Genomic DNA, 19,990 nt, shown 5'->3' with positions numbered 1-19,990 from the left:
ACTGACGGGGAAGCCTAAAGGACCTGGGAACCAAGGGTTGCTTTGATGAGTGAAGATTAAAATCCTACCTGCCTTTCTTGTTGAAGTCTGCGACCCCTCCCGCTCAGGGACTGTAGGGGCCCGGTGTTAAGGCTGACCCGTCTGCCATTTGCCGTCTACATTGGGTCCCGACCACGCAGAGAGCAAAGCCACTCAGGCATGGCTGTAACTGCTGCACCTTCTTTTTCAGACAAAAGACAGTCCCTCCCTCTGCAGGAGCCGAGCCAGACCTCAGCGGACCCTGGCCTCCACCTGGAGCTCCCCGGGAGGGAGACAAAGAAATCTACTTATTGTTTCCCAAAAGTCCCCTCTGCAGGGCGCGGCTGGGCCTCACTTCCTGCTTCACCACCGCTTCGCAGGAGCGAGGAGAACTTAGAAGTTACAGCTCGGCTGAAGTGGGGGCAGAGCAGACAGGGGTGCTCCGTTCACAGCTCAGCCCCGAGCTAAGACAACAGGTCAGCAGCCTTCCCATGCAAATAGTGACGGAAGGGCACGCCTATGAGAGTGTCCTCGGCGAATAACCAAATACAAGGGAAACAAAAGTGGACTTCAAAGGTTATGTTCGGCTTTGGCATATGCATTAAGAAGCCGCCTGGACACCTGCATCCCAGATCCAAGCAGCTGGGTTCAAGTCCCAACTCCGTTTCCGTCCGATTCCAGCTCTCTGCTAAGTCACACTCTGAGAGGCTGCAGCTGATGGCTCAAGGGGTTGGGTTCCTGTCGTCTACATGGGAGACACAGATTGTGTTCCTGGCTCCTACCACTGGCCCTTAACCCAGTCCATGGCTTTTGGTGGGCATTTGGGAAGTCATTCAGGGGGTGGGAACTCTGTCTGTCTCTCTGAGTTGCAAAGAAAGAAAAAGAAGGAAGGGAGGGAGCGAGAGGGGATGAAGGAAGGAAGATCTGTCAACACAAGCCACACTCAGGTCAGAGTCGGTCTCCATGTTCATCAAGTGGGGAGACTGCTCCTTTAAGTTCTCACGCACCTTTGAATCCAGTTTAAAAGACTATATATTTATTGATGATTGACGTTTTTGTCCAATGGGCTGTAGTAATAGACCAAGGTGAGTTGGTTATATAAAATATAGGGATCCCAAAAGGAGTTGAGAGCAGAGACAGATATCGGTGCGTGCACGCTTGTAGCAGAAGTCTTCCTGGTAGAAAGTGGAAGCCATCCAAGTGACCACAAGGAGTGAGTGGATATTAAACAAAATGTGACACACACACACGTACACACACCCGCACACACACATGCACACACTAGGGACATGAGGAGGGGCTTCACGAAGCTCATGGAAAATCTACACCTCTTTTTTTTTTTAAGATTTATTTACTTATTTGAAAGTCAGAGTTACAGAGAGAGAGGGAGAGACAGAGAGAGAAAAGTTTTTCATTGGCTGGTTGACTCCACAAATGGCCGCAAGAGCTGGGGTTGAGCCAAGCCAAAGCCAGGAGCCAGGAGCTTCTTCAGGTCTCCCACATGGGTGCAGGGGCCCAAGGACATGGGCCATCTTCTACTGCCTTCCCAGGCCACAGCAGAGAGCTGGATCAGAAGTGGAGCAGCCAGGACTAGAATTGGCACCCATATGGGATGCCAGCACTGCAGGCAGGACCTTTACCCATTCCCCATACCTCTGTTAATTCTGATTTTTCATGAATGTTTTTTGAAGCCTCCACATATACTTACAAGCATATAAGAGGAAATAGTATTTGGCCTTAAAAAGGAATGAAATTCTGGGGCTGGCTCTGTGGCGTAACAGTTTAAGCCGCCACCTGCAAGGCCGGCATCCCATATGAGCGCTGGTTCCAGTCCCAGTTGCTCTGCTTCTGATCCAGCTCCCAGCTGATGCACCTGGGAAAGCAGCAGAAGATGCCCCAAGTGCTTGGGCCCCTGCACCCACGTGGGCAAGACTCAAATAAGTTCCAGACTGTGTGGGGAGCAACTCGGACTAGACTGTTACTGGAATTAAGACTTATTCTATGCATCTGCTCTCCCACAATATGGCGCTGGGAGAGGAGGAAACAGCTTCTGCGCGGCTGCCTCCAGTTCGACCAATAAACTGCAGGAGCTGCTCCTGATTGGAGGAGAGCAGCGTACTCGGCGTGTGGGTAGCAGAGTTGGGATTGGTGGAAGAGGACTATAGAGGAGAGAGACAACATGCACCGGGAACATCCGGATAACATCTGAGCAGCCCCCAAGAGAGCCGGCCGGCGGTGTGCCGCTCCCCAGCAGAAGTGGGGAATGTGGCAGGGGGAACCGCCCTTCCACGGAGGTGGAAGGGTTGGCAGCCAACCCAGGAAGGACCAGCAGCAAACCTGGGAAGGGCCGAGCAGACGAAAGAACAGCGCAGGGTTTAGTGTTGTTCCTCCGCGAGAGGGGGAGCGACAAGACTGCTGTCCTCAGCCTGGCCTAGTCTTGGTTGTTGCAGCCATCTGGGGAGTGAACCAGCATATGGAAGACCTCTCTCTCTCTCTCTCTCTCTCTCTCTCTCATAACTCTGCCTTTCAAGTAAATGAAATAAATCTTTCAAAAAAAAAAAGAAAAAAAAAAGGAATAGAATTCTGACACACGCTACAAGATGGATGAGTGTGGAAGACATTCTGGGCCGGCGCCGCGGCTCACTAGGCTAATCCTCCGCCTAGCGGCGCCGGCACACCGGGTTCTAGTCCGGGTCGGGGCGCCGGATTCTGTCCCGGTTGCCCCTCTTCCAGGCCAGCTCTCTGCTGTGGCCAGGGAGTGCAGTGGAGGATGGCCCAGGTGCTTGGGCCCTGCACCCCATGGGAGACCAGGAGAAGCACCTGGCTCCTGCCATCGCATCAGCGCAGTGTGCTGGCTGCGGCGGCCATTGGAGGGTGAACCAACGGCAAAAGGAAGACTTTTCTCTCTGTCTCTCTCTCTCACTGTCCACTCTGCCTGTCAAAAAATAAAAAATAAAAAAGGGAAGACATTCCGGTAAGTGAAAGAAAACCAGCCAATGACAAATACCACTTGATTCCACTCGTATGAGGCATAGAAAATAGAGTGCTAGTCCCCAAGCATGCGGGGAAGGAAACAGGGGGAGTTCTTGTTTCATGGGCCCAGTTTGGGAAGGAGAAAAGCTCCTGGAGATGAGCACTGGCAACGCTTGCATACCAAGTTGAATTACTTTATGCCACTGAACCATGCGTTTAGAAATGGTTAAAATGTGCATTTTTGTTATGTGTATTTATCCTCACTTTACCACTATTTATTCATACATAGCTAACTAAACACTAAGAGAAGGAGATGAGGTTCATGCAGTATGACTACAACAACAGCGGCATCTCCTGAACACTGGCCACGCACAGGGCCTTGTGCCGAGCGGGCTCCACACACCACACTGTTCTCCTTCTCCCAGCAGCCCTTGGCTCGGGGATGAGCATGACTCCCCCTTCTCCACAGAGGCGAGTCACGGCGAGTTCCAGCAGCGTCGGGGTGTGCTCACACCGTGTCCCAGGCCTGCAGGAACAGCCCCGAGGCTTCCCTGTGGACACGCCCGAGGAAGGAGCTGACAGGGGACTTTGCTTTGACATGCCTGCCTGCTGGGCTGCACGGCCAGCCTGGGGATGGGATCTGGAGGCAAACAGTTGAGAGCTCCTCCTAAAATCGTCCCCTGGGAGCCGCTGTCCCTGAAGGCAGTGCTCCGGCGCTGAGCCAGGCGACACTGTGAAAACCCAGTCTTCCAAGGCAGGTACATGGCCCAGCAGTTCAGACACTGTTGAGGATGTCATGGGCCCCATCAGCGTGCCTGGGGTTGATGCCCTGGGCTCCACTCCCTGAATCCAGCTTTCAGCGAATTTCGTATTCTGAGAGGCAGCAGTGATGGCTTAAGTCATAGGGCTCCTGCCACCCAGCTAGAACACCTGACTGGTGTCCCTAGCTTCTGGCTTCAGTTACTAGCCCAGCCCTAGTTGTTGCAAGCAGCTGGGGAGTGAACCAGCTAACGGAAGCTCTGTGCAGATGTGCCTGCCTTTGGAATTAAAACAACAACAACAGAGCAAGTTCCCCAGTGGTGTGGAAACAGCATGGCCCAGGGACCACATCTCAGGACCATCTCCAGGGGGACACCTGGGACAGGGACCTGGGTAGTAGTGTCCTGTGCTGTCCACCTCGCCCGCTGTGCTGCAAGCCCTGGTGGCCCCTCGGCCCCGACCCAGACCCATCACATGGGACACGTGCTGTGTGAGAGAAGAAAGTGGCTTACAGGGTGCTGGAGCCGAGCCTCACTGCGGGCTACATATGGTGCACACAAGGACTCCATAAGGCGTGCGCAGGATGGAAGCCGTTTTATATGAGGAACCTAGGCCTGGAGCGAGAGTTTGTAACTCACGGAAGCCCAGGCGTGGCTGCCTCCGAAACCCCCCCTCCAATGCACCATTGTCCCCTGGGAAGTCCCTCCCAGGCTGCCTCGCACACCTCCCCTGCCAGGAAAGTCCCCCTGGGAGGCTAGGGTCCCCACCTTTGGCATAAGCCAAGGGCTGGGTAGGCCTGCAGTTAAGGACCAGCACCCTGGAGACCTACATCTTGCTCAGCCTGACTCAAGAGGAGACGCAGCGGCTCCGGCTGTTTGCAGAAGTGCAAGAATTTCCCTGCAGACCAAGATTCCAGTGGGCAGGAAGCAGGCCGCTCAGTGAAACCTGCCGCGGCCCCCAAGACTTCCCTTTTCTGATCCCAGGCTGCGCCATGCTCCCGGCCAGCACACACCTCTGCAGGGTTTGCAGCAACAACGGAATACAGGAACTCCTGGCGAGCTGCGGAAGGGGCTGGTTTTGTATTTCAGTATGTGTCTGACTTCCACATTGCCCAGAACAGCCAGGGAGCAGTTCCCCTGGCCGGACGCTCACAGCTTAGCTACAGTTGAGTGTCACCAAGGAGCCCCGCCTCCTTAACTGCGCGTCTCTCCAACAGCGGAACCAATGGGCGATTGCTTTCTCCCGAAACTTAAGGAAATACACCTTAGGAATGGTTGTAGATGAATGAGAAGCTACTAACAAGAGACATTAATGTGATCCAATATAGAAAATCTGTAGGAGTCAGCACTGTGGCGTAATGGGTAAAGCTGCTGCCTGCAGTGCCAGCATCCTATACAGGCGCTGGTTCAAGTCCCGGCCGCTCTGCTTCTGATCCAGCTCCCTGCTAATGCACCAGGGAAAGCAGTAGAAGAGGGTGCAAGTGCTTGGGCCCCTGCACCCACATGGGAGATCTGGAAGAAGCTCCTGGCTTTGGACTGGCTCAGCCTTGGTGGTTGCATCCATTTAGGGAGTGAACCAGGGTATGGAAAATCACCTCTCCCTCTAACTCTGCCTTCAGATAAATAAATAAAGCTTTTAAAAATCTTTTAAAAAGAAATATGTAAAGTGGGCACATATTATTTTCATTATACAGATGGGCAAAGTGAGGCTCAGAGAAATGGATTCAGAGAAAACAAGCACCTTGTCTGAAATCCAGCAGCTAATAACCGCCAGACCCCAGGTCAAACACAGGAGACACAGCGCCCCCTCCACCACTCCCATTGGATTCACACAGTGGTTTGCCAGGGGAAGAGGCGCTCGGGTCCTGGCTGGGTCCTTTCATCAAACGGTGCCCACAGGAGGCACCGAGGGATCTGGACAAGCACTTGAAGCAAGTGGCTGGGTCCTCCAGGCTGCCAGTAGTGGGGACATGGTCAGGGTGTCGAGGAGAAGCCAGAGCTGAGCAGGCAAGGTGTGCATGGTGAGAGGGTGCCGAATGCCAGGCAGGTGGGCGTGGTCTCTGTCCCGTGCAGCAGTCCTGGGTGTCACCAGGAGGCTCTCAGCCGAGGGTGACACTGCCGAAATACAGCAGCTCTCGGGGCCCAGCCGCCGCCTCCTGGTGCTCACGGCCTGCTGAGATGGGGAGGAGGGGGAGGCAGGCTGGGGGGTACCATCCAGGAGCAGGACTCCAGCTGAGGGGGCAGAGGGAAGGCGCTGGTTTCCTGGGGACAAGGGAGAGATGGCAGCAGAGGCCTCAATGCAGAGAGAGCAAGAGGGGACGTGGACACACTCAGGAGAAGTGCAGGGCCACACAGGAGGGCCTGAAATGGCCCCGGATGAGAGCTCCTGCCACCAGGAGGGGGTGGGGATTGAAAGCAGGAACACGGGTGCTCCACGCTCCTCACCCTCCCATCCCCCAGAGCAATGACACCGCAGAGGAACCCGCAGCACCCTCCCTGCCCCTGTGGCCACCTGTTAAGATTGCCACACCTGTCAGCTATCCAGCACGGCTTGCCTTGTTCGCCCACTGCCCTGTTTAGCCGATGACATTGCAAAGATAACACAGACAGCACAGCACGGGCACCAAGTCGCGGCTGAGACTGTGAAGCCACCGGGTCTGGGAGTTTGCCTTCCCAGGCCTGTGAGGCATCAGCCTGTCTACATTCTCACAGCTCATCAAAAGCACAGCAGGGGCCAGCGCCGCGGCTCAATAGGTTAATCCTCCGCCTTGCGGTGCCGGCATACCAGGTTCTAGTCCCGGTCGGGGCGCCGGAGTCTGTCCCGGTTGCCCCTCTTCCAGGCCAGCTCTCTGCTGTGGCCAAGGAGTGCAGTGGAGGATGGCCCAAGTGCTTGGGCCCTGCACCCCATGGGAGACCAGGAGAAGCACCTGGCTCCTGCCTTCGGATCAGCGCGGTGCTCCAGCTGCAGCGCGCCGGCCGCAGCGGCCATTGGAGGGTGAACCAATGGCAAAGGAAGACCTTTCTCTCTGTCTCTCTCTCTCTCACTGTCCACTCTGCCTGTCAAAAAAAAAAAAAAAGCACAGCAAGACCAGGGCACAACCCATTGACCACACCCCCAAAAGGAGTCACCAGTCTTCTCCAGCAACTCGTCCACCTGTGCCACGCAGATCCAGACCCCAAAACTCTGATTTCAGATGAATGAGAAAAAGGGATGCTTGTGCCCTGTGATGACTTCTTCCTCAATGACGAGGAAGGAACGGCGCTTTGGCAACTGAGTGTCAAGGACGCTCGGTGACTCAGTCTCCCCACCTGTAACATGCGGTGTTGGGAGCAGGCATGCCCGAAGTGTCTGCCAGGGGAGCTCTCCCTGTTTCAGAGACCCTCTCCTCTGAGGGCCAAGTATTTGTTTAGCCAGAACAAGTCTCCCACAGAGCCGGTGTACTGGAATTTTTCGAGGGCAGACCTAACCCTTCTATCTGCCCCAGAGAGGGGGAAGATGCCACCAAAGGGAACCACAGCGTGTCACAGAATGCGACAGGAGTGGATGGCACAGGGTCTCCGTGCCTGCTGTCTTAGGGGGTCTCTCTGGGCAGGCGCCTTCCTCCACTGCCCCTCCCAGCTTCCCTGCCTCCACCTGGCCCTCCCTCCCATCCCATCCCACTCCTGTCGCTCCCCGTCTTCGTGGAGGAACGACACAGGACCCTGCGCTGTTCTTTCGTCTGCTCGGCCCTCCCCGGGTTTGCTGCTGGTTCTTCCCAGGTTGGCTACCGTCCCTTCCACCTCCGTGGAAGGGCGGTTCCCCCTGCCACTTTCCCCACTTCCGCGGCCGCCGGCTGGCTCTCTCGGGGGCTGCACAGGTGTTCCTTCAGATAGATGTTCCTCTTAGATGTTCCTGGTGCATGTTGTCTCTCTCCTCCTTTATAGTCCTCTCCACCAGTCCCAACTCTGCTACCCACACGCCGAGTACGCTGCTCTCCTCCAATCAGGAGCAGGTCCTGCTGTTTATTGGTTGAACTGGAGGCAGCTGTGTAGAAGCTGTTTCCTCCTCTCCCAGCGCCATATTGTGGGAGAGCAGATGCATAAAGTAAGTCTTAATTCCAGTAACTTAGTCTAGTCCGAGTTGCTCCCAGTTGCTCCCCACACACTCCCTTGTGCTAATGTCCTCCATGGCTCCCAGTGACTCTCCCTCGGCGATACAGACGCAACCCCATCCCTTGCCTCATTTTCTCACTGAAACGTCCAGCCCTACCCTGACCCTCCGCCTCCACCCGCGCCTCCCCTCCTCCCACCCCACAGTCACAGCTCAGGGCTGTGCCCTGGACACAGACATCACCCTGACCCTCTCCGGTGCCCACTTGCACCACGCCTAGGCTCTCCTGTGATCAGAACGCAGCCGCACCCGGCAGGGGACCGCCCTCTCCACGGTCTCAGCTTACAGCAAGGCAGGAGCGGGCAGCAAGCTTCCATCCTCCGAAGGGAAGCCTGGCAGTGAAAACCACTCGTGCCAGAACGTGGCTGTGAGTCAGGCAGAATAAAGTCTGCACTGGGTGAGTCCTGGCCGCTTCCTCGTCCCCAGCAGCTGCTGCCTAGACTATCCACAGCGCTCCTCACTCTCATGCAGCGCCAATGCACTTTCCCTTTCTTGCCCCTGTACATCCTCAATGCCAAGTTCATATCAATTACCAAATGCCATTAAAATTGGGGGCAGGAGGCACAGCACACTAAGTGCCTGTAGAATGAGACTCCTCTGGCATCTCCAAAATGCCCGAGGAAAGAAGTATCTCCTGGGATGACTGTGGGGGCAAATGCGTGTGTGTGTTGGGGGAGGGGGGCGCCAAGGTGGAACCAATCTCCCCTAGCCCGAGCAGGTGCAACAGACTGAAGCGGAGGAACAGGAGCCACGCGCTGTCCCCTCTGCCTCACCCTGTTCCACGCAGGACATTCGCCCGCCCTGATTCTCCCCGCCCTTTTCTCATCCTCCGCGGTCTCCAATCCCCGCAGAGTTTGCAGCTGCGCATGCGCCAGGTGCCTGCACCTGCGCTTGCCTCAGGGCCCAAGCCCTGGGGCTAGCGCCTTCCTATCCCCGGGTGCTGCGCCCTCGCGATCTCTGCCCTCTTCCCTCTCCTAAGGGACATGCCTTCTTCAAGCAGGGACTCCAGGGACAAACTTCTGCAGTGGCGTGGGATCCTGCCCCTGTGACACGCGCGACCCCCCTGCCGCTTTCAGCACCTGGGGGCCACTCTCTCCCTCCCCCGCTGGATCCACGCTCAACATCGGTAACTCCCCACGCGTTTCGGCCAGAACTCCAGCAGTTTCTTCCTGGGCCTGTGTCTTTATTCACCTTTGGCTACCTATCCCTCAATTCTATGTGTGTATAAAGATTTCCTGAGACAAGTTTTTAACTTGTTGATTTTATTTCTGAACTGGCACATAATTGTACTCTCTGGGCAACGTCCTTATTATATTGAAGACAAAGAGTTCAACAAGCATTTCTCTCTTTCATTTCTGCATCTTATTTTTGCAATCATATTTTACTTGCAATGGATAAGTACAGAATTGCATCGATTGCAGATCACCATAAACATGCCCTATGCTGAGCTGTGTTGTTAAATTGTCAGATGTAATGGCTGCAAAGGCTCCTATTGGTCCAGCTCCTGTAACTGACTCCCTTGTTCTCTAGTAGCTCTGCTGTTACCGGGGAGCTGGAGAAAGGACCTCCCGCCACAGCGACTTGGTTTCCTGTGCAATCTTCCCGGAAGGGGAATTCTCAAAAGAGACATTTGTTATTTGGCTAAAGGGCAGTTTGCACACTTCTGCCTATGGCTGTCGACGGAGCCACTCCCTGAGTGTTGTTTCTGCAACCCTTTGGTGGCTATGCTAATTTAGGGTGCACCTGCTTTTACAGCCCAGTGGAGGGCCCCCGTGTGGTGGCACAGTGGGTCAAGTCGAAGTCTGCAATGCCGGCATCCCATACAAGCTCTGGCTTGAGTTCCCGCTGCTCCAACTTCCCATCCGGCTCCCTGCTCAGGCACCTGGGAAAGCAGCGCATGATGGCTCAAGCACTTGAGCCTCTGCCACCAATGTGGGAGACCCGGATGGAATTCCAGGCTCCAGGCTTCAGCCTGGCCCCGCCCCAGCCATTGTGGCCATTTGAGGAATAAAACAGCAGATGGAAGACCTCTCTCTCTCTCTCTCTCTTTCTCTAATGCTGCCTTTAAAATAAACAAATAAATCTGAAAATTAAAAAAAAAAAAAGCTTAGTATGGGGTCGGCGCTGTGGCATAGCCGGTAACACCGCCACCTGCAGTGCCAGCATCCTATACGGGCACTGGTTTTAGTCCCAGCTGCTCCACTTCCAATCCAGCTCTCTGCTGTGGCCTGGGAAAGCAATGGAAGATGGCCCAAGTCCTTGGGCCACTGCACCTGCATGGGAGATCTGGAAGAAGCTCCTGGCTCCTGGCTTTGGATTGGCCCAGCTTTGGCTGTGCAGCCCTCTAGGGAGTGAACCAGTGGATGGAAGACCTCTCTTTCTCCCTCTCCTTCTCTCTATGTATAACTCTTTCAAATAAATAAATAAATCTTTAAAAAAAATAAGGTTAGGTCTGGCACCGTGGCTTATTTGGTTAATCCCCCACCTGGGGCGCCAGCATCCCATAATGGGGCTGGGTTCTAGTCCCGGCTGCTCCTCTTCCAGTCCAGCTCTCTGCTGTGGCCTGGGAGGGCAGTGGAGGATGGCCCGGGTGCTTGGGCCCCTGCACCCACATGGGAGACTGGGAGGAGGCACCTGGCTTCTGGCCTCGGATCAGCACAGTGCCGGCTGTAGCAGCCATTTGGGGAGTGAACCAATGGAAGGAGGACCTTTCTTTCTGTCTCTCCCTCTCACTGTCTATAACTCTGCCTGTCAAAAAAAATTAAAAAAAAGCTCAGTCACCTGGTGTCTGAGGGCAGAGAACCTTATCTCTCTGAGCCTCCATTTTCTCATCTGTAAAATGGGAATCATGAAATTGATTGCAACACGAGGGTAAAATGTGATTGCGTTATACCCTGCTGAGAGCCTGGTTGATCACAGTTCCAAAGCTTTCTTCGCCCCTTGTGGGGAGCAACTCGGACTAGACTAAGTTACTGGAATTAAGACTTATTCTGTGCATCTGCTTTCCCACAATATGGCGCTGAGAAGGGAGGAAACAGCTTCTACACAGCTGCCTCCAGTTCAACCAATAAACAGCAGGACCTGCTCCTGATTGGAGGAGAGCAGCGTACTCGGCGTGTGGGTAGCAGAGTTGGGATTGGCGGAAGAGGACTATAAAGGAGGAGAGAGACAACATGCACCAGGAACATCTATCTGAAGGAAGACCTGTGCAGCCCCCGAGAGAGCCAGCCGGTGGTGTGCCGCTCCCCCGCGGAAGTGGGGAAAGTGGCAGGGGGAACCGCCCTTCCACGGAGGTGGAAGGGACGGTAGCCAACCCGGGAAGAACCAGCAGCAAACCCGGGGAGGGCCGAGCAGACGAAAGAACAGCGCAGGGTCCTGTGTCGTTCCTCCGCGAAGAGGGGGAGCGACATAATGGTGCCGTGACTCGGATATGAAGCCTAGGCAGGGTTTAGTGTCGTTCCTCCACGAAGACGGGGAGCGACAGCCCCTCCACATTTTCTTTCTCCTTGAAGCTCTGTGAGGCTGGCAGCTTTTCACTTCCTTAACTTCCCATGCTTCTCTAACCTCGTTCCCCCGTGAAAGCCTCTGGCCACGGAACATCATTTCTCTGTGGGTGCTGCCAAGTAAAGGCAGCCACAGGTTCAGAGCGCAGGCGTGGTGTTCAATTTTCTGGAAGCCACGTTACAAAAGTAAAAAGTAGGGGAAATCAATTTCTAACTTCTGTCCTATGTAACCTCAGTCCTGCTACCACAGCCACAGGCTCCCGATCCACAGATTCAACCGACTGCAAGTTAAAAGTATCTGGGGCAAAATTTGTGTCTGCCCTGAACAGGTGCACACTGTTCTCCTTGTCAACAGTCCCTAAGACATTGACAGAGCATTTACTGTAGGCAACGTGGTGGGTGACCTAGAGCTGATGGCAGAATTCAGGAGGATGTGCACAGGATCTATGCAGATAATTCACCGTTGTACATAAGGAGCTGGAGCAGCCCCGGTATCTGGTATCCTCAAGGCGTCCTCTCAGATACCAAGAGCCGACTGAGGCCACAGTATTTTGATTTCAATATGAACTCAATTGTTAGATATCCTTGAGACCTGTTCCACCTTTTTTGTGCTCCATTGCAGTATCTTGGAGATCTGGTGTGTTTTTCCCTTACAGTAGATTTTGCTTCACACTGGCCACGTTTTGAGCGTGGCTAGTGGCTCCTGTATTGGATAGCATGGGTCTAGATGTTTGAGCCTGGAGCTTTTAATGCATGCAGCTGCTTGTGAGAAGACCATGGGCCAAGGCCAGGGCTTGGGAATGCTGCCTGGAGGCGTCACTCCATCTGCAGAGGCCCCGTGTGCTGCATGTCTAGGGAGACAGCAAGTGCAAGGCGCTGGCCATGAGTAAAACGTGGCCGCTCTCCAATGTGTGAGCTCTGGAGTCATCTGCAATTTCTCCTGCACCTAAATCACCGTCAACTCCCACCCTCAGGAAAATATCTGCGGGCTGAGCACTCTTCTCCCCTCTCATCTTTACGACCACTACCATTTTTTAAACATTTATTTATTTGAAAAGCAGAGTAAGAAAGAGAGAGATCTTCCATCCACTGCACTGGTTCACTCCTCAAATGGCCACAACACATAGGACTGGGCCAGGTGGAAGCCAGGAGCCAGGAATTCCATCTGGGTCTCCCACGTGGGTGGCAGGGGCCATCATCTACTGCCTTCCAGATGCATTATCAGGGAGCTGGAAGTAGAGCAGCCAGGCCTCAAACAGGCATTCTGATGTGCTGAATATTTCTCTTCTCTCTAATCAAATAGGGGGCCGGCGCTGTGGTGTAGCGGGTAAAGCCACTGCCTGCAGTGCCAGCATCCCACATGGGTGCCGGTTCTAGTCCCAGCTGCTCCACTTCTGATCCAGCTCTCTGCTGTGGCCTGAGAAAGCAGTAGAAGATAGCCCAAGTCCTTGGGCCCCTGAACCTGTGTGGGAGACTCGTAGGAAGCTCCTGGCTCCTGGCTTCAGATCGGCACAGCTCCGGCAGTTGCAGCCAATTGGGGAATGAACCAGTGGATGGAAGACCTTTCCCTCTCTCTCTCTCTCTCTCTCTCTCTGCCTCTCCTTCTCTCTGTAACTCTGACTTTCAAGTAAATAAATAAATCTTTTAAAAAATATATGAACAGTTATTCTGTTGAACATGATGTGCTGATGTATATGAAGGGATAAAATACTAAAAAATAGCCAAGCCATAATGAAAGAAGAAAAAAATAAGGAGCATCTTTCTAGATAGCAATCTTTACTGCAAAACCGGAAGTAATAACATTGTATGTTATCAGCAAAAATAGACAAACTGACACAATAGAGACCTCAGAAACAGACCCGCCTGTGCACAACCTGATTTACAACAAGGCTGTTGCAGCTCAGTGGCTAAAGAATGCACACTCTTGAATAACGAGGCTGAGTCTTAGCCATCCATATAGAAAGCTCTTATCTCCTGCTGCATCCCATACAGAACAATCTCCAGGTAGACCAAGATCTTAAATGGAAAGAGCAAAATTTTAAAAATGTAAAATCGATGACAGAATAACATATGACCTTATAGCAACGGAGAATGTCTTAGATAACACAAACAAGGGCATATCATAAAGGAATCAATGGATAAATTAAAATTGTCTGAAATTCATCAAAACCACAAAGAACACAAGGAGACAGAAAAAAAAAAAAAGAGGAAACTGTTTGCGACACACGTCCCTACATCGATGACAAAAGAGTGACACCAGAACCTGTATCAAAATGCGGCAGATCGGGGCCGGCGCTATGGCTTAGCAGGTAGAGCTGCCACCTGCAGTGCCAGCATCCTCTAAGGATGGCAGTTCGAGTCCTGGCTGCTCCACTTCTGATCCAGCTCTCTGCTTTGGCCTGGGAAAGCAGTGGAGGATGGCCCAAGTCCTTGGGCCCCTGCACCTGCATGGGAGACCTGGAAGAAGCTCCTGGCTCCTGGCTTTGGATCGGCGCAGCTCTGGTCCTTGTGATCATTTGGGGAGTAAACCAGAGGATGGAAGACCTCTCTCTCTCTCTCTCTGGCTCTACTTCTCTCTATAACTGTCTTTCAAATAAATAAAAATGAAATCTTAAAAAAAAAAAAAAAAAGAAATGCAGCAGATCGATAGTAGAAAAGACAGAAAACCCTACAGAGAAGTGGGCAAAAGACTGAAACAGAAAAAGGGATCCAGGTAAACGTCAAACACGCCCAAGCTGAAATTTGGGAACTACAGCTTTAAAATACGGGTGGATGCTTTTCTTTTCCATGAGGCTGGCAAAGACGAAACATCTGACAGCATCAGCTGCCGGTGCAGAGGCAGAGGAAGAGAAACTTTGTTGCAAGGCAGATGGGAGGGCCATGTGAGACACTCATTTTGGAAAGCAGTTGGTATCACCTGCTAAGACTGAAGATACATATTCCTTACCCTCCGCCTCCTCTGTTTCTAGGATCTATTCTCTAGAGGAGTCCCCCCACCCCAGCCACATAGCATCTATGTACAGTAGCCCCCCTGGCTTCGCAGGGTTACGTTTCAAGACCCCCAGAGGAGGCCTGAAGCCACGCACAGTACTGAAGTACTTGTGATGAACCTCAGTTTATAAACTAGAAGCAGTAAAAAGTATCACGTTAAAAACAAGCAACAGGGCTCTGCCTGCGGCATCGGCATCTCCTTTGGGTGCCGGTTCATGTCCCGGCTGCTCCACTTCCAATCCAGCTCTCTGCTGTGGCCTGGGAAAGCAGTAGAAGATGGCTCAAGTCCTTGGGTCCCTGCAGCTGTGTGGGAGACCCAGAAGAAGCTCCTGGCCCCTGGCTTCAGATCAGCTCAGCTCCAGCCATTGGAGAGTGAACCATCAGATGGAAGACCTCTCTCTCTCTCTGTCTCTCCCTCTGTAACTCTGACTCTCAAATAAGTAAATAAATCTTAAAAAAAAAAACCAACAATTATAGCACTACATCCGTAGTAAAAGTCATTTTTAAAAATATGAATCACTTATTTCTGGAACCTTGCATGTAATATTTAGGGGGTGCAGCTGACCACAGAACTCGAAAGTGTTGATGAGAGGGAACTATTGTACAGGCCGAGTTCTGGGGCAGATGCTGTGGCATAGCAGGTAAAGCTGCTGCCTGCCATGCTGCCATCCCACATGGACACTGGTTCAAGTCCCGGGAGCTCCACTTTGGATCCAATTCTTTGCTAACGGCCTGGGAAAAGCAGCAGAAGACAGCCCGAGTGTTTGAGTGCCTGCCACCCACATGAGAGACTCCAGGATCCTGGCTTCAGGTTGGCCCATTATGGCCATCTGGGGAATGAACCAACAGATGGAAGATCTCTCTTTCCTCTCTCTCTCTGTAACTCTTTCAAAATAAATACATAAGTCTTTAAAAAAAATAGTTCTAGCAACAGTGTTGATGATAGGAAAAAAACCAGGAACATTTCAAATCTCAGAAAGATATACTGAACACAGACTATAGAATATCATTCAATAGCAGAGACACCTGCAACCACAGGAAAAAATTTCATAAACATTGCTTTCAATCCGCTGAGTATGTCTTAAAGGAATATTTAATTCCTCATTCACAAGCCTGCAAAATGAAACAGCCATGTTTGGCCATTTCAATACACACGGTAAAAGTAGAAAAGAAATGTCAGGGAGCCACAAACCCCACGTCCATGGCAGGAGCTGCTTCTGAAGGCAGAGGACGTCGAAGATCTTAAAAGGCAAAAGTAAGGTGTGACGGCGTGGGGTTTACGCTGTTCTCACTGCTTCTACTTTTCACACTAAGTGTTCTCTCCTGTCTGGTCTGCTCAGCATTGAAAACCTCCCCCAGTCCATGGACACACAGCCCTCCTCCTCCCCAGGACGCACAGACAGGAAGGCCCGCCCTCCCCCGACCCCTCCTCAACCTCCCAGCCCGCCAGTCACCCCAGGCGGCCACCCTGGTCCCACCAGGCACCCTCCTCAGAACCCCCTCGGAAACCCACAGCGCCCAGGCCTCCCTCCTTGCCCAGCGCCTGGCCGGGAGTGACCTCCCCATAAATATTTGCTGAATAAGGAAGACCCGTGACCTGCCAGAGAATCCTGTGAAAATCAGAACGCTCCCGGGGAGAAGTATACAACAAAGTATAAACCCTTTGTTATAGTCAGTGCTTCAGACAAAGTGGGACAAAGGGTTGGTTCCCTGTTCTAGAAGGTTCCATCCGGGGCAGAGGAGAGGAGCAGTTACTCAACCTTGACGTCTGGAAGTTCTGACGTGGTGATTCCGGTGAGGGAAATGAGACCTATAGGGGACACCTACTTACCCCAGCCGGGTGACGGCAGAGCTGGGACCGACCCTGCTCTCCCCGTGGTCATCTGGGGTTGGCCCCTGCAGCTCTGCACTCTCAGAGGCCTGCACGGGGGCTTGCTGGGGGAGGGGAGTAGGGGAGGAGTCTCACAGTCGGCGCCCTCTCGCCATCGCCTTGACAAGTGGCGTAGGTCAACGTCAGTCCCTCCCAGGTGCCTCAGCGCCCCTCTCCTCAGCAGAACTGGGAGACAGGGCTTGCCCTGTGGCCAGAGGAGCAGTGCTGGAGCCCAGTGTGGCTCAGCCAACAACAACAGGGACAGGCATGGTACTGGCGTGGCCCCCAGCGCATGGGCCACCCACCCTGCACATGCTCCTGGCTCCTCCGCTCACTCCCACCCCCCACCCACAAGCACAGGCCAGGCGCTGCTGATCACGTGTGACCCCTGCTCCGCCTCCCCGGGGGGACGTACATAGCTGGTAGGCCCTACCCTGACAGCCGGGCCCTTCCACGCCCACCCCTAGGCGGCCCAGCAGGAAACCTACCTGGCCAGGTGGCAGTCAGGGGCTGCAGAGGTCAGAGGGCATGGACGCCCCCATCCCAGGCCCAGGCTCCAGGAAGAGAAGCCGGCCCAGCCCCGTCGGTTCTCCAACACCGTTTCCGTGTGAATCGCTCGCACTGGGCCCTGCTCATTTCCTGGAGAAAGCAGAAGTGGGGAGTACGCGGATGCTTGATTCTGCCCACCCCCAGCCACCAGCGTGGCCGTCCCGGTCCCAGCTGGGTGACTCGGGCGGGAGCTACGGGAAGGTCCCTTGAGGTTGCGCTCTGAGCGGTCAGGGAGTGCTGGGCGGGGCCAAGGACTAAAAGGGAAAGTACTGCCCAGTGGCACAGATCCAAGTTCTGCATCGGCTGCTAGCTTGCCGTTGTGTGACCCTCCACGCACAGCTGTCCTTCGGCGAGGGTCACACATAGGTGACTCCAGCTAGAGGTGCGTCTACACTGTGTCCCTTGACAACGCACAGGGTCCTGAGCTCCCTCCCAGCCAGCCTCGGAGCCTCTCACTTGAATTCCTTCCTCCTGCAGCCTCAAAACTAACTTGAGTTGCCAAAGAGCCCTCTGCATCAGGTGGCACTATAAATAATAGCATGCGGTTCTCTGAACTTGGTAGCTACGCTCTCACTCCTTTGGTTATGTTAGGTTAAGTCGTTTCCTATCACCTGTCCACAGCATCACCCGCGGAGGGCCAGCCAGCACAGCCGTTCACACACAATGTCTGCTTGTCCTCTCTGACAGCAAGGTGTTGCCCCGTGAGCAGACAGCGGCTGGCGCGAATGTCTGGTCCTTCATGCTCAAGTTAGCTCATCGTCTGTTTGCAGCTCCCAGAACCAGCTGACCACGTAGGAGTAACCCTAAGTGACAGCCAACATCATCAAGAGATGGAATAATGCTGAGAAGAACACGACATTTGCAAGGAAACCCCAGGTCTCGGATGCTGCAAACTTGTCAGTAGGCAAGACAGGAGCTCTGTCGGGCCTAAGATCTGGGCTGCAAGCCTGGGCTGGCACCATGCTCACTCCCCGGCAGGAATCAGGGGCTCCACCACCCCCACTGGAGTGTTCATCTCTCGTTGCACTGTCTGTGGGTAGAGAAGAGGTGAAGGGCACAGCACAATAGGACTCCGGGAATCACCCTGAGAGAGCCAAGAAGTGCACACAGCAGCCTAGATATTACCTTGCCCAAACACAGCGGGCTCCAATTCACTTTCTTTCTTCTTTTTTTTTTTTTTTTTTTTTTTTTGACAGGCAGAGTTAGACAGTGAGAGAGACAGAAAGAAAGGTCTTCCTTCCGTTGGTTCACCCCCAGATGGCCGCCACGGCCGCCAGCGCTGCACCGATCCGAAGCCAAGAGCCAGGTGCTTCCTCCTGGTCTCCCATGCGGGTGCAGGGCCCAAGGACCTGGGCCATCCTCCACTGCACTCCCGGGCCACAGCAGAGAGCCGGCCTGGAAGAGGGGCAACCGGGACAGAATCCGGTGCCCCAACCGGGACTAGAACCCAGGGTGCTGGCACCGCAGGTGGAGGATTAGACTAGTGAGCCACGGCGCCAGCCTCTAATTTGCTTTCAAGCAACAAGTCAGAAGCCATAGTTACACTACTCCCAAGACCCACTGTGCTATAGTGTGCGCCGTTAATTTTTTTCATTTTTTAAATTTAATTTAATTTTTCAAAGATTCATTTTATTTATTTGAAAGGCAGAGTTACAGACACACACATACACAAAGACACACACAGAGACACACACAGAGAGAGTGAGAGCAAGGAAGAGACAGAGAGAGAGGTTTTCCATCTTTCCCCCAAGTGGCTGCAACAGCCAGAGCTTGGCCAGGCCAAAGCCAGGAACCAGGAGCTTCTTCCGGGTCTCCCACGCGGGTGCGGAGGCCCAAGGTCTTGGCCATCTTCCACTGCTTTCCCAGGCCACAGCAGAGAGCTGGATTGGAAGTGGAGCAGCCAGGACTAGAACAACCAGAAAGTACATGGAATAGAACTCAGGGGCTTCTGTAGACACTTGAATGGTTCCTTACAAAGGGACCACGGGACCCGGCAATTCCACTCCCAGTACTTCCCCGGGAGAAATGGAAACACAGCACACACACACACACACACACACACACAAAGGTGATGCACGGATACTGTGAAAGTGTTATTCATAATAGCTAAAACCAGAAACAACTCGCGTACCCACCAGTGCACAATGGATAAACAAATCGGGTGTATTTATATAACGGAATTCAACCCAGCAGTGAAGAGAACACAATTGCTGTTACTCTCCTCGATGTGGATGAATTTCGTAAACATGCTTCAGTGGAAAACATTGCACAGAAAAAAAAAAAAAAAAAACAAAAAAACAGCACACTGGGGCCAGCGCTGTGGCGTAGTGGGTAAAGCCGCCACCTGCAGAGCCGGCATCCCATATGGGTGCTGGTTCGGCTGCTCCACTTCTGATCCAGCTCCCTGCTGTGGCCTGGGAAAGCAGTAGAAGATGGCTCAAGCCTTTGGGCCTCTGCACCCATGTGGGAGACTCAGAGGAAGCTCCTGGCTCCTGGCTCCTGGTTTCGGAACAGCACAGCTCTGGCCATTGTGTTCATTTGGGGAGTAAACCAGTGGAAGGAAGACCGACCTCTCTCTCTCTCTCTCTCTCTCTCTCTCTCTCTGCCTCTCTTTCTCTCTGTGTAACTCTGACTTTCAAATAAATAAATAAATCTTTAAAAAAAAAAAGAGGAAAGCACTCTCTTCAGTACTTCTTTTCATTAAACTTGGTTAGCGTGCTTAGTACTAAAAAAAAGAAAAGAAACAAAGAGCACAAGGAGGGAAGTCTAGGTTTACTAGACATTAAAGCATACTCTCAGCCTGTCATGGAAACAGCGTCACATCGAGAATGACAGAGAATAGAAAATCCAGAAATAACCTCCGTGACATATGCAAATTCAGCGAGCACAAAGGGGACATCTCAAATCAATGGGGAAAGAGTGACTGTTAGTAGGTGGTGTTGGGCTAGCCAGGTAGAGACAAAAATCAGAGGAAAAGAAAATGAGATCCATTTCTCACCCCTGAACAAAAGCCAGTGTTGTGGTGCAGTGGTTGAAGCAGCTGCTTGGGATGCGTGTATACACAGCATACATATATGGATCAGCTCAAGTGCCTGGGTTCGAGTCCCAGCCCCGCTTCCAATCCAGCTTCCCACTAATGCACACCCTAGGAGGGAGCAAATGATGGCTCAAGTGCCTG

The 19,990-nt window shown here is 53.2% G+C and overlaps 1 protein-coding gene across 5 annotated transcripts in view; it reads right to left on the bottom strand.

The window, feature by feature from the left end:
* Positions 1–16,993, bottom strand: part of WDFY4 (WDFY family member 4) — a 275,027-nt gene extending 258,034 nt beyond the window's left edge. For 2 of the 5 annotated variants that reach the window (XR_007916089.2, XM_051837552.2), the window contains exon 1: positions 16,225–16,598. Coding sequence is in view for 3 of the 5 variants with exons in the window: in XM_051837552.2 (XP_051693512.2) it covers positions 16,225–16,276 (52 nt within the window). In the remaining 2 variants the exon portion in view is untranslated. Of the gene's footprint in view, positions 1–16,224; positions 16,599–16,751 lie in introns of those variants that run through there. The other 3 variants (XM_017338630.3, XM_051837551.2, XM_051837550.2) reach the window with 3 other exon arrangements.
* Positions 16,994–19,990: the final 2,997 nt, after the last annotated feature.

The sequence above is a fragment of the Oryctolagus cuniculus genome, chromosome 15, assembly GCF_964237555.1.
Source record: "Oryctolagus cuniculus chromosome 15, mOryCun1.1, whole genome shotgun sequence".
Lineage (NCBI taxonomy): Eukaryota > Metazoa > Chordata > Mammalia > Lagomorpha > Leporidae > Oryctolagus > Oryctolagus cuniculus.
The sequence above is the reverse complement of the archived record's forward strand: the minus strand, read 5'-3'. Positions and strand labels throughout refer to the sequence as shown.